Genomic DNA, 14,742 nt, shown 5'->3' with positions numbered 1-14,742 from the left:
AGGCGAGAAGAGTTGGTAAATGCTGATGTTTGGTCTTCGGAAAAAAAAAATGCTGATGTAAGTGAGTATTCTGTATTGATGATATAGAGAGAGTTTGCAACTTCCAACGTCCAGTAGTATGCATGCTATCCATGAATGCTGACCACTCTACCCGAGTCCATGCATGCTGGCCACTCTACCCGAAGCGCCACCTTTGTTGTATAAATTGCATAGCACTCCAGTCCACAGTAATCTCACAATCTCACATCCTTAGTCTCCACCACCGCCATGTCTAATGCATGCACAGAACTCACTGATGCTGCACGCTCGGTCCAGCAGCTCAAGATCCGTGGCTTTTGCACCACGTCGGCCATGTCTACCAGCGATTCCATCAAATCCAGATGGAACGTCGATGGCTATGTGTGGGAGATCCGTATTTACCCCGCAGGGCAGTTGGTGGCAGTAGGCCTTGCCTTTATCAGTGAAGCCCGTACGCCCATCGTGAGGGCGAACCTAAGCTGTCGACTGGTTGATCCGAGAGGCGTAGCTGAACCATCTGAAAGAAAGAGCAAGTCAGGAGCATTCAAGCGCCCCAACGGTAGCTCACCTACAGTTTTTGTTGATCTTGGGAAGAGATGTGATCTAGTGGCATCGGGCTACCTCGAGGATGATACTCTGATCGTGGAATGCACAATCACGGTGCTCAAGGAACTACCGGTGCCAACCATCCCAGTTAAAGAAGCGCTGTCCATGCCACCATCCAACTTGCACGAGCACTTTGGTGAACTGTTGCGAAGCGGCGCCGCATCTGATGTTGCATTTCTCGTGTCTGGCGAGTGGTTCCCCGCGCACAAGCTCGTGCTGGCGGCGAGGTCCCCGGTTTTTATGGCAGAGTTCTTTGGAGACATGAAGGAGACGTGCTCGCGGAGCGTGGAGATCAAGGACACGGAGTCGGCCGTGTTCAGGGCGCTGCTTGGCTTTGTCTACACCGACACAGTGCCTGAACTTGATCAGGAGCTGGAGGCCGTGGCAACGATGGCTCAGCATCTGCTTGCGGCAGCTGACAGGTACGAGAGGCTCAAGGTGATCTGCGAGGGCAAGCTCTCTGGTGGCATCACCGTTGACACGGCAGCGACGACATTGGCGTAGGCTGAGCAGCACAACTGCTCGCACCTTAAGGACAAGTGCGTCGAGTTCATTGTCAGCACTCCTGCTATCCTTGATGCTGTGGTGGCGTCGGAGGGGTATAAGCATCTGGAAGAGAGCTGCCCTTCCGCAGTTACTAGCATTGTCATCTCCATGCGTGGGAGAAGGAACTGAAGCGGGGCTAGGTGCTCAAATTCCAATTTAATCTATGCGTTTTAGTATTTCTCCACCTTATCATATGCATGAGCTGTAAAACTTATGTTTATCTTTTTACAAATTATCAACTACTGTCCAACTTTTATTAAAATGTTTGTGATTGCCGACATGCCTATTTCGCACTCATATTTTGGCGCGCATAAGACTGCTGTTTGAATAGTATTTATACTCTTTGAATTGAAAAAGAATGACGGAGAACTACTATAATATAAAAATTGACTTCTGTAATATGGCGCCGTTGTTTAAAATCAGTCAATGTACTGTCTTCATCTGGGTATGTATGGCCGAACCTCAAATTGTCTGATACCAAATCATGAGTGCGGCAGCAGGAGCAAATTTGAGAATTCAAATTTGGCAAAGCAACACGTACAATTTCCATCTACATATTTTTTTTTAAGTGCTGAAAAGATCTACAACAAGCATCTATTAATTGCACTAACCAGTGAACATTTTATATGGTCACTTGCATTTTTTGAATGGTAGGACATGTTTTGTATGACTTACACAAATATTTACATTAACACTGTATAACATTTTAAATATCACACTTTTTTGGCTAATGGTTCAATTAATTAAAAAAAGGTGAGCGCACATTTTTTTTTTACATTTTGTAAGTTTTATAAATGCCTGAAAGTTTTTTTTACCACTATTAACGTTTTACAAAAGTTGCACGGACATTTTTTCACAATGCAATAATTTTCAATTAAAAATATTTTCCCATTTCTAAAATATAAATATAAATAATAAACGATGAAAAAAAAAGCCAACGCTCCTCCATGGGCCGGCACATTAAGGAAGCGCTTGAGGCGAGTAGGGTCTTCCGTCTGGCATGAAGCGAGTGAAAGCGCTACCTTTCATGCACAACTCGCACCAAACCCACCAGGCAGCAAGCCTGTTAAGCTATCTCTAAAAAACAACTCGCACCAAACCCATTGATAGCCAGCTCAAATACGCCACAACCAGCAAGAAGTCTGACAACAAGAGGAGGAGCAACATATGCATCATCGAGCTGCAGCCGCTTCGTAAGAGCGTCCGGAGACGCCAACAGCTAGAGAGCCACACTCCTACGCATCGGCCCTGTTTGTGATACTCTAACTTAGCTAGAACTGAGAGTTAGTTTCTAACTCATGACTAACACCAAACTAATTTTAACCAAAGACTTACTAAGAAGTTTACTAGCCCTGTTTGTATTTTAACCAAGCATATAATGGTATAACTTTTGCAAATAAGAAGTTTACTAAGTAAGTATGATTTGGTCGCATTGGTATTACCCTTAAGGAAGAAACAAAATTAAATGAAAACTAAAGAAAAAATCAAAATGGAATTTAAAAAAATTAATGAATCAGTGACACTTGTTTTACCCGTTAATAAGAAGAGAAAAATACAAAAAAATTAAAACACTAGTACAAAACTTTAAGAGCTAGAAAATGAAGTTTTTGCAAGGACTAATGAATTAGTTACATTGATATTACTGTTTAAGAAGAAAATAAAAACTAAAAAAAATTCAAAAAATCAGAATTTTAAAGGATCAATAACTTAGTGAATTGGTATTAGCTTTAAAAAATGATATATGAATAAATAAAATAATGGCAAAAGATGCACACAACTTTCGTAGAAATTGATTTTTTAGTAATATGCAAGAAATAACAATATAATAGTGAAACTTTTAAAGAAATAGTTTTCTAACAAGGAATATATTGTCTTTCAAGAAAAACATAATGTAACAAAAAACATCACACAATTTTGCACCTGAATTGCGGTGCTTTTATGCAAAGAATAATCATACAATAGTGCTCGCCTTCACATTTATTGTATAGTATTTTATGTATACATTTACACTCACCCAACATCCCAAATATACCCAGAAACATAAAAAAAAGGAAAACGAACTAATAAAGAATATAAATTTTTTAAAGCAAAAACACATAGAAATAGAATACATCTCTATTATTAAAGGGGAATCTATCATCGTCGTGATGGTTCGACCATCTCCCATCCACGACAACCATCGACAGAAAAAAATCTCAGGGTCGCACGATAAATATAATCTGGAAACCAACCCACCGCGCACCCACGTTCTGGTAAAAACGAAAAGAAAAACAACCTCCCACGCCTCCATATCGCCCACCCCTCGATCCTGATCTCGTCTCTGTCCTCTCTCCCGATCTCGTCTCCGTCCGCTCTCTCCCAATCCGATCTCCTCAAAGACGGCCTTGCGCGTGCGGTTTCAGAGGAGTCTGGCAACGGCGTCATCGGCAAGGGCAGCGAGGCCGCGCAGCCCTCGATCACGACGGCAAGGGTGAGAGGCGTCGGCGCGTCGCAGCGACGTGGATCTCATTGGAGGTGGCTGCGACATCGAGCAATCTGACAGCGAGAGTATGGGTGGTTGCAGCGGTGACGAAGAGCTCGGATGCTCTGAGGAGGAGCTTGTTCGGCAGCACTGCCAGCTTTGGAGTTGCCTGGCTCTACATGACAGTATGGCCGCTGCACCACATCAGCTTGACGATGCCAAAAAAGGTCGCTGAAGGGATACGCCACATGCAAGAATCAGTCAAGCATCCAAAAAAAGAAGACCAATCAGGTTTACCTCAATGGTGCAAAGGCATCTCCCGTGTTGCCGCTCTAATCTGCAGAGACAAATTGATCCATGGCTTTTCAGTTCACCGCCACCATGGTATATATTCGTGCTTGCTGCCCACACTCACTTTAGTTGATATGCTGCCCGCATGTTTCAAGCAATCAACGGCTTTAGAAGTAGGTGCGTGAGGCTGTGTATTTTCTTAGTCACGTCAGCATCAGGTAGATGCACACCTGATGCGTCCGCCATTGTCTGTGTAGTTATTACCATATCATCTAATTACATGTTTGGTTTGATAACAAAATTCCTTCTCCAAGTATAGATTTTATTGTATAATATAAATTAAACTTCTTGTTTATATCAATCCTCTCACCACCCCGTTACTGCATATGTGAAGCAACAACTTTTATAGAGTGGGCTACATGTGTTATTGCTTGGATCATTGTATGATGTTATCAGGTATCAACTGCTTCTGCTTCCAATATGTAGTGAACAATCATACATTAGTTAACGGTGATCCTGATTTAAAATATTTGTGAGAAGAAAATGCAGGTAAGTAATGTGCACTATTCTGACAGTTAAAAGTATATATCTGCTCTGATTCACATTGAAGTTCAATTTGTTTGAAAGATCAGTTAAGCTAACTCTATTGTAATATATTTGTGCAGTTCTTATTTATGAAGAAACATTCATATATATCTTCTTCTTTCAAACATGTAAGTACAACGGTTCCATTTATGGCAATTATCTATTAATCTGTTGGTTGTGAGAATGAAAGGAGATTAAACTTGTTTCTTGAGTATGTAGGTTCCAAATAGCTCAACCTGGTTGCTTGCTAAATGGTAGTGTGGGTCATAAAGAAAAAAATTGTCCTTTCTTCTTCAGACTAAAAATACTCTTGACTTTCTCCTTTGTGGAAGTGGCTCTCTAGAATGTATATGGTATTTTACAATAGTATTGGTAGTGCACTGTGCTGGATCAAATTTACCGGTGTGTGTCATACCTTCTGGTTGCAACATGATTCCGCGAGTGATATGGTTAGCCGAAGATGAGGTAGGTCATATTAGATTTTCCTTTTAGTTTAGTGATTTGTCAACTGTAAACTTTGTTGGGTGCTTATCATGGTCATGTGATATCAGTTAACTTTGCCTGGATCTCCTCCAAATACATTAACCATGGCTGTTCATTTGTAAGGTGTCAATACTTCTACATAATCCACCTCTCAGTGTAGTGTACTGATGGCATTTCAGTTCAGTTTTACACACTTAGAGGATATATGAATTCACTTGTCAAAAATAAATATGAATTCTAATTAGATGTATATAGGTACCTTGAGGTAGAAAGACCGATTTTACTCCTTTTTGCATCCTCATTACAAGTCCATGTACATGTTCTAGACTGTACATACCAGCATGATGGTAGTTAGAGCATGATTCTATGATAACTTTGGGTTGTCGCCGTAGGCCAGCGATAGACCACAAAATGAAGTGTTGGTTTATTATTGATGTGTCATAGAGGTGAGTTGCTTACTCTTGTATGCGAACGTTGATTTCAGTTTCAGGATAGTGCACTTGATTATGCATGCATGACCACCCAAATTAAATCATGTGATTTTGCCTCTATATATCAGACTACCCCTACATGTTTGAGTAATATTATCTCAAAGAAACATGGCAACTGCGCTCCGAGAAGAACGGAACCAAAAATCCCAAAAGGTACTGCACATCAGACCTATTAGTGAAGAGTGTGTGTCACAATGAGTTACGCAATGAGGCAATAGTTCGTTGACTACTTCTGTAAAAGTAGCTTCTTTATTGGATTAATTTTTGTGTCCCGTCCCCTTCCTATTGATTCTATTTTACCATTTCTCAGTATTTTGAATGGAAATTTGCTATGCAAACAGTTTCCTTTTTCTATGGGTGTGGCTAGATCATAGAGACTTAACCATGCCCCGGTCAAGTAATAGAGCATATAAACAAGAAGAAAGAAATCCACAAATCTCCATGTAAGATCTTACGAATATAGCATCAACTAAGACTTGTTTAGTCTTAGTTGACTGAGATTTGGCAACCTCTTTTTCTATATACTGTTGGAATCCATTAGCTATCTTGGCGGAATTGATTTTGTGAGTTCATGGATGAGAATCAACAAAATAGTTGTTTCTTATTTGGTACATCTACTTGCTTGTAAATATATCTTTCACATATGTGATATGGGAACGTACTCCCTTGAAAACCATTGCCATAACGAGATAAGAATGTGACTTGATAAAGGGTAGTCACCAAGCCGACAAAAGAATGTGCACAAACAACTACTGCAAGGAGATGGAAAAAGGCGAGAGAACATGACTCAATCCTGGATAGGGCAGAGGCAACGTTAACAAGAGAGGTTGACAACAGTGCCACAAAAAAACTAATTTTTACAATGATGTTGAATATCCAGCATAAATCCCATTGAGGTTCTAGCTCACATACGAGAGGGCCGTTTTGCCTTTGGGGAGCATAAATTTCCAAATAAACAATCAATTAAAAATATATGTTTTTAGATGCTCATATTAGTTTAACAAGCATGCTTGACAATTTTCATGTGAAACGAGTCAACGGTACTTCATTAGTGAAAAAACAAATTAAGTGTAATACATTGGGTGTTGGACTTGTTTTTCTTTTTGCACACGTCAAAATGCTTACGCTTTACTAATAAACAGCTGGATGTCACCATGAGCACAATTATGTTTTTCTTTCAGATTTATAGGTAGAAAAATATAACATTTTTGGTCTACAGGGGCATGTGCTTCTTGGAGCCGAATTAGATGATGGGAACCACCTCAATAGTTGGAGAATGCATGCAAAGACATAACTGAAAGTAACATGATTGGAAATCACAACAAGGAAGCAACATCAACATAGTTGAAGGTAGATATGACAGTTGTTGGAGAGGGATATGGAAGCAAGGGGCAGGTTGTTTTGGGGGACCAAAAAATTAAAAACAAATAGGCAAGGGTTTGTGACAAAGTGAGAGACTATATGACATTGTGTTCTACATGCATCTGTCACAATAAATAATATGTATGTGCATCTCGTCATCAATCCGTGGTCAAGTAGTATAAGATAAGAGCATCTCCAGCCGTTGTGCCACACTAGGGACGATTTCTGCGCTGGACTGAGATTTGCCGACCCTAATTTTGCTCTGGGGGTGAGTTTCTCAGTCGTTGCGCCCCCAGCCACTAAACGAGGGATTTTAAGAGCATGGTTAATAGTACAGCCACCTGCTGGCTATATGATATTGACACGTCATTTATAGCCAAGTTTATAGCCCACAAGTACAATAGCTATATGTAAATAAGTACTACTTTATTGATACAAGGCCCATCATTCTCTCTCACAAAGTGTCTAGGAGCATGTGTTACAGCCGGCTGTTAGTTTGTAGCCCGCTTCTCTTCTCTCTCCTCTTCTCTCTCTTCCAAGTCATCATAAATATATTATTTTAAGTCTTACAGCCCGCCTACATCATCCTATTGTACTTGCTTTAAGGAGGCGGCGTCCGGGTGGGGAATTTGGTCGAACACCTGGCACGCGCCGACGAGGCCAAGAGGGGTGAGAGAGTAGGAGGTGAGGAGCTGGTTCCAGGGAGTGAAGGAGGTGGCGTCGGACTTGAGCAGGGTGGCGTGGGATTTTGCGACGGTGGGCGCGGTGGCGAAGAAGCCGACGATGGCCAGCCGGTAGGGCAGGTAGGACATTTTGTGTTGGTCGTCGTCCTCTCGCCACCGGGGCCGACCGTGGTGTCGGGCTTGCTGTAGAAGAGCCTGCGCGCTGGGCTTGGGCTTGGCGGGAGCGTGGTCTGCGGGAACATGAACTTCTCCTTGCTGTCGCTATGGGAGCGGCCGCTGGAACCGAGGATGTCGCGCAGGTGAAACCGGCGCGTGGCCTCGCCCGTGCCCGTGGACTTGTCCGACGAGGGTGGCGTCGTGGCGGACGAGGTTGAGGCGTCGTCGTGGGTCTGGCGACGGTGGAACACCGGGTAGGCCTGTAGGATGCGGCCGTGCATGAAGAGGTCGTCCGCGAGCGCCTCCGCCGGGTGCTCCCGCCCGTAGGTGACAGCTGCGTGCGAACGCGATCTCGAAGCTATCGCCCGACGCGTCGGCGGCGTCGTCCTGCTATTCCTCCCGGTAGTCCTCCTGCGGGTCCGGGAACTCGGAGCTGAGGATGATCACCAAGCGCGCCATTGTTGTGGCTAGGTCCTGGAGCTGGACTGCTGACGACGGCAAATAGGGGAGACCGAGGGAAAATGTGACTGACTGTGGGCCAATTGCACGCTGAAAAATAACGCCGGTCTTCCCAGCTCGCCCCGAACGCATTGGGTCCGCCTCGGAGCGCTGGCTGAAACTTTAGCCAAATCCAACGAAAAATAAGCTTCTAGGTGCACGGCTAGGCATTCTTTTACAACCGACGCAGAAAAATGGCCCTCAAGGGGTTGTTGGGGAAAGTGGGAGGAGGGAGGTGTGGAGATGTTCTAAAGAAAGAGAAAGAGGAGGGCTCAGGAGTTAGATTGGCCAAACAAAGGCATCGCGTGAAAGAATTGACTGATCCAAAACAGGGGTCAGTAAAAAAAGAACAGCCAAAAAAATTGACTGACCCAAATTTAACTTTCGAAGGACTTACGTATAGCTAAAGTGGAAAACAAAAGAGTTGTTTTTTCAACAGGTGGGGAGCAAGATTTTGGTTACCGGGCTGCACTTTTTTACCGAGGGGCGCCGGAATATGCGGATACCGTGGATACGTGAAATACCGTTCAAATACCAACTGAAATATTTTAAACGAATTTTGAATCCAAAATTTTCAAGCATGTAATGGATAGCTATTGTACGCTGGTTGAACATGAGCCGTTTCCTGTCACAGTGGTAACTAGCCTGCTGTTAAGAGCAAGTATAATAATAGAGCCGGCTGCCGGTTGTAAGCTCATGCCATGTCACCTATAGCCCATCTTATATCTAACATGTACAATAGTTGGTTAGAAGAGTGTACTACTTATTTATTATACGACCCACCTTTTATTCTCACAAAATGCCTAGGAGCACGTGCTAGAGTTGGCTCTTAACTAAGAGTCCGTTTACCTTCTCTCTCCTCTTCCCTATCCTCCAACTAAGCAAAAATATACTACTTTATTCCTTATAGCCAGCTGACTCAGCTCTATTGTACTTGCTCTAAGTACTTGCTGTGTCGTAGGTTCAATCCCTGCTTTTGGCAAATTTTCTTTTTTAGATTTCGTCAACTTAATACTAGAGAACGCAAAAAACATGCGCGAATTGGAACTCGAACGCGTGACCTGACGTCGACTAGCATTAAGCTTTAACCACCACAGCAAAAGAACTACCATGATTTACATGAGATTGGACCTTACTTAGCTATTGTTTCAGCGTTCAAATTCAAAAATTTCAAAAATTTGATTTTTTTTTTGCTCGGGATGCCCAATTTTCAAGGGGTAGCGAGAATCACGGGTACCGCCCGGTATCCGTTTTTCTCGCTCGGTACCCAAAACCGTGGTCGGGAGGCTTGCCGTGTTTTTTTCTTTCTCTGAAAAAAGCTAGTTGTCCACGCTGTATGGTTTGCCCGATGAGCTGGATAGCACCGGAGTAAAGTAGTTGTTTATAAATCGGCTAAGGCTGGTTGTAATGGGGAGTATCATATACTAATATCATGCTTATGATATTAGCGTATGATACTACAGCCGTAATGCATAGTATACTCAACCCTCTCTTTCTTCATTTAATTCTATGTCACCTCATCAAAATTGCTTAGTTGACATGCATGATACTACCTATGGTCCGCGCGCTTTTAACCCATGGAGTAGTTTTTGGACGCTTGTTGGAGATGCTCTAAACCTTCCAAAAGAACTTTAGTATTTAGAAGAAACCTCTGTAATCTATCGGTCCACTTAGAATCTCCCATGTCATTACCATTTGAGTGAATTCCGTTTTTTACCCCTTATTTTAACGGTTTTGATACTAATTATCTCATTTAGTGAGATTTTATTTGTTTTACCTCATTTAGCAAAAGTTCTACCACGATTTATTCCGTTTAAAACTTTATGAGCATTCAATCACTTAAACTTGTTTTCCTGCCTATTTTTCTTTCTACTGAACCGGTCATCACAACTTCTTTCGATCAGACCCGATCTAATGTAGGTCGCTCGCATCACGTCCAACGTACAATGTTTAAGTCGACCGCGCCACACTCGCCCCTAATTGATTGCATCGCCCGTCCAGATTTCCGACTACACGCACCCATCAGGCTCACTTGAATATAGGGTTAGGGATTGTCAGGCAACGATGATGGCGATGGTGATGCGATTCCATACCTTCTCGAGTAGGGCTGTATGGCCGCAACATCAAGGCAAGATACGATCCCATGGAGTCTGACGACTCCGTCAAGCTCGACGACGTCGGCATGAGCGTGTGCATATACGTGACACCATCATGATATGCTTAGTTGTCCTTTCTATTTTAGCGATATAGTTGGACCCTATCAGGTTGTGCTCAATAGATGGGGGTCTATTGCCCTCTCATTCGTATCCTTTTCCACATGATTTTGATCATCACTATCATAGCAATTTGTATATTCTTAAATTTTCGTGACTCATGCATTGACCGATGAGGCGTTTGATTCGTGCAGAATTAAGATGCTTCTTAGAAGATCACGTGTATACGTATCACCCTGCTAAAACCGAGTTATGCATTGGCCGGTTTCGTGAACGAACTGTATTGATGCGATCATATCGGGCCGTTCGGGTCGGGATAAGCTGCGAGGACTGGTTCAACATGAAGCAATATAGACATAAAAAATCATCGACTTGGTATGCAAGACAATTGAGACTTTCCCTTCAAGACGCTCACAAAATTTTAAATAGGTTAAATTGTGGCAGAACTTTGGTTAAATGGGGTAAAACGGATGAAATCCTGTTAAATGAGGTAATTACTGTAAAAATATATCAAAACAAGGGGTAAAAACCGGAATTCACTCTTACCATTTACAAGTCTCGATCCAAAATTGACAAAATCAATATGACAGTTGTGTCTTCAACTACTTGTGCTTCATCACGTCAACGGAAAAACTACGTGCCACGAGCTGTAACACCATCTCGTTAAATAATTCTGAAGCGAGGGCGTGGATATAGGGGTAACTGGCATAACAGCGAGTGGCTACCACACTCCTCATGATACATATATACATAAAACTAAGGGAAAGTAGGGTTGGGTAGGAAGAAGGAAGGTCAATGAACGTGCTAGCCTGTGCGCCTACGGGAACAGCTAGCGAATAATACATGGAAGTTGGGCAAGTGGCGTGTTCCGTGTACTAGCTAGTTCTCTTCAACCCGAATACGTTTATCGTCTTCTAGCTGGAACTGAAATAAAGTAGGGCAAGAAGGCTCTCTGTTCGTCTCTCTGGTCGAAGACTTCTAGGGTGGCAGGAATGCATGTGGTAGGTGCGCACGATCAGCACATTTATCCGGGCCATGTGGTAGCTTGTTTATTCCCTCATTTCGCGTGTCATATCATATGCACGACGAGGTAGTTGAACGGTGTAAAACAAGTGGTTTTTACGTTGCGTGAGCCGCGCGAACAAACGTATGGCACAACATGCGGGGATTGTTGATGAGAAGACGGAGGTTGCCGCGTGTGCATATGGGAAATGTGTTCTTTTGTTAAGAGGATAAACGGGATTCTCGAGTCAAAGTGTCAACATGGGGATCGGTTGGGTAGGGGTAGGACGACGGCCTAGCCGACAGTCTCCGTGATTACGTACCTTTCCGATCGATCCCTTTGTTCTTTTACGCATGCATGATCGCGACGTTGCAACACTCCGTTGATAGCTCCCGTTCTGGTTCTTGGTAGTAGCCTTGTCTTGTTCATTGGCTAATGATGGATTGCACCGTTTAGATCAATTAATTATATCTGCCGGGTCGGTATATATTCCTATCTATCATTTGAACATGCATACAGAAGGGAAGGTTCGAGCGGAGCCAGGTCACCGGTGTTTGGATGGTTGCAGACCATCATCGATGTGTAGTGGTCAAGTGGTGTGTTCTGGTGTGTGTGGTGTACATATGTGTATTGTATCTTCGTGTAACCAGATCAGCAATACCCCGTGCAGATAGTATTGTTTATACCACCACACAGCGTCACATTTTCAAAGTCGGGTACATGCATGGTTCATATCAAAAATGAAATAACAATCGGTGGTAACATTCCTGTTGGGCTCTCGTTATCGGTGGCTCTCGGTGCTGTACTCAATCATGAACCGTTCCTTCGAATAAAAATAGGTGCGGAAAACCACGCATCAACCGTTAAAAAACTAGCCGAACCCGGCTTTATATACCCCCGTCGAGCCTTGAGCCCACAGCATCACATCATCTAACGAAGCAGCTAGGGTAAGCTAAGCTAACTAGCTTCTCTCGCTTCGATAGTCCAGGAAACATGAGGCTCGCGGTGGTTCTCCTGTGTGCCCTGGTGGCCGTCCAGGTCGCGCTCCTCGCCGCGCCGGCGGAGGGCGGCGAGCTGGTGGTCGGGTACTACGACAACAAGTGCCGGGGCGTGGAGAACGTCGTCAAGTGGCACGTCAGGAGGGCTCTCAAGACCAACCGCCGCGCCGGCGCCGCCCTCGTCCGCCTCCTCTTCCATGATTGCTTCGTCAGGGTACGTACATTTCGCCACTGTGGATGAGATCAAATTATATCTCTTTTAGATGAGTTCTAGGCACTTTCATTTTCATTTTCATCTGAGTTTCCTTATGTTGCTGACGTATGTGTCTAACCGTGCCTAATTAACGATGACATGCATGCAGGGTTGCGATGCCTCCGTCCTCCTCGACGCGTCCCCCCAGAACCCTAACCCGGAGAAGGACGCGCCGGTGAACATCGGGCTGGCGGCGTTCGACCTCCTGGAGGAGATCAAGGCGGCCGTGGAGCACAGGTGCCCGGGAGTGGTTTCCTGCTCCGATATCCTCATCTACGCGGCCCGGGACGCGGCAAGCGCCCTCAGCAATGGCAACATCCACTTCGACGTCCCCGCCGGGCGCCTGGACGGCCTCGTGTCCTCGGCCGCCGAGGCCCAGGCGGAGCTTCCCGACTCCACCTTCACCGTGCAGCAGCTCATCGACAACTTCGCCCGCAAGGACTTCGACGTGGAGGAGCTGGTCATCTTGTCCGGTGCGCACTCCATCGGCGTCGGCCACTGCTCCTCCTTCACCGGCCGCCTCACCGCGCCGCCGGAGCAGATCAACCCGGCCTACCGCAACCTGCTCAACCACAAGTGCCACCAGGGCGCCAACCCCGCCGTCGTCAACAACGTCCGCGACGAGGACTACGAGACGGTCGCCAGGTTCATGCCGGGGTTCACCAGCCGGGTGCGCAAGATCAGCGACGTCCTGGACAACACCTTCTACCACAACAACCTCGCCAGGATCGTCAGCTTCAACTCCGACTGGCAGCTCATGACCCACACCGAGGCCAGGGGACACGTCCACGAGTACGCCGACAACGCCACGCTCTGGGACGGGGACTTCGCCGAGTCATTGCTCAAGCTCAGCAAGCTCTCCATGCCCGCCGGGAGCAAGGGCGGGATCAGGAAGAAGTGCAGCATCGCCAGCCACCCTCTCCACTAAACAAGTCGTACGTAATACATCGGTGCATGCATATGCATGCCAACCAAGAAACTTTGCCCCCTGGCAGTGTGTCTTCAATAATCTTGTGTTTTTTCTGGTTCTATCCATTCTTTTGATTCCCATTGGTTTTGTATTTTATGGCTATATATATATGTATCACAGGCAATAAATTACGGTTTTACAAATGTATTACAAATGATTAGAAACATCAAACATCATTATCGTGAGTCATGAGCCGAGACACTACAATCATAAGAGCATGGTTAATAGTATAGCCAACTGTTGGCTATAAGTCATCTTATAGCTAGTTTGTACAATAGTTAGCTATAAAAGAGTACTATTTTTATCATCTATGGCCCATATTTTATTCTCACAAAACACCTAAGAGCACGTGCTAGAGCTAGCTCTTCACGAAGAGCCCGCTTTCCTTCTCTCTCTTCTTCTCTCTCATCTAACTCAGCAAAAATATACTCCACCTATGATTCCAACCATACCAAACGTCGGGATCATGCCGGCGGGCTGCCACATGCCCGAGATTGACCTCCACCAATTCCTCTTGCCTCGGTCGGTCGAAAAGTTGCAGATCAACGCCTGTTTGTCGCGGTCGTCGGATTTGGTGTTTCCAGCCACCAACGGCTCCGTCAAGCCATGGATTGATCAGGGAGCATCCCGCACAGCCCCGACAAAGCCCCGACGCCAAATGCAGGTATTGGTTCATCGATGCATGTACGGAGGGGGATAAGAGCCCCACGGAGGAGGGGAGAGAAGAGCCCCGTCGCCATCGACGCACGCGTGGGCTTTGCCCGGCGACACCCTCTTGCGGCGGTGTGGGAGGTGTGCAACGAAGTATGTGCCGGCGGCGGCGCCTAGGGTTGCGCCCGGGCCGCTCGTGGGAGCGACACGGGGCCTTTTCGTTACAGTATCGCCGTTGTTATGGAAATGAGCTAACTTTGCTCGGTCGATAGTCTTCAAGTCAAATTATGGCCCTGTTTGTTTCAGAAGTTCCGAGACTTTTTTTAGTCCCAACTTAAAAGTCCCTAGTCCCTACACGTTTGTTTCCAGGGACTAAATAGGGACTAGAGGTCACTAAATGACATGCAAAAAGATCATGTTACCCTTAGTAATGTAGTAATAGTTATTAAATGACATGCTAAAAGTAGGGGCATT

General features: G+C 45.0%; 1 protein-coding gene and 2 pseudogenes across 1 annotated transcript; 2 read left to right on the top strand and 1 right to left on the bottom strand.

Moving 5' to 3' along the window:
* The first annotated feature begins 267 nt into the window (after positions 1-267).
* LOC123412731 lies at positions 268-1,299 on the top strand (annotated as a pseudogene).
* Positions 1,300-7,369: 6,070 nt separating this feature from the next.
* On the bottom strand, positions 7,370-8,184 carry LOC123413611 (annotated as a pseudogene).
* Positions 8,185-12,305: 4,121 nt separating this feature from the next.
* On the top strand, positions 12,306-13,802 carry LOC123409429 (peroxidase 2-like). Its single transcript, XM_045102337.1, has 2 exons — positions 12,306-12,608; positions 12,757-13,802. The coding sequence occupies exons 1-2, from the start codon at positions 12,390-12,392 to the stop codon at positions 13,573-13,575; spliced, it is 1,038 nt and encodes a 345-aa protein (XP_044958272.1). The 5' UTR covers positions 12,306-12,389; the 3' UTR covers positions 13,576-13,802.
* The last annotated feature ends 940 nt before the right edge of the window (positions 13,803-14,742 follow it).

The sequence above is a fragment of the Hordeum vulgare genome, chromosome 7H (genome assembly GCF_904849725.1).
Source record: "Hordeum vulgare subsp. vulgare chromosome 7H, MorexV3_pseudomolecules_assembly, whole genome shotgun sequence".
Lineage (NCBI taxonomy): Eukaryota > Viridiplantae > Streptophyta > Magnoliopsida > Poales > Poaceae > Hordeum > Hordeum vulgare.
The sequence above is the reverse complement of the archived record's forward strand: the minus strand, read 5'-3'. Positions and strand labels throughout refer to the sequence as shown.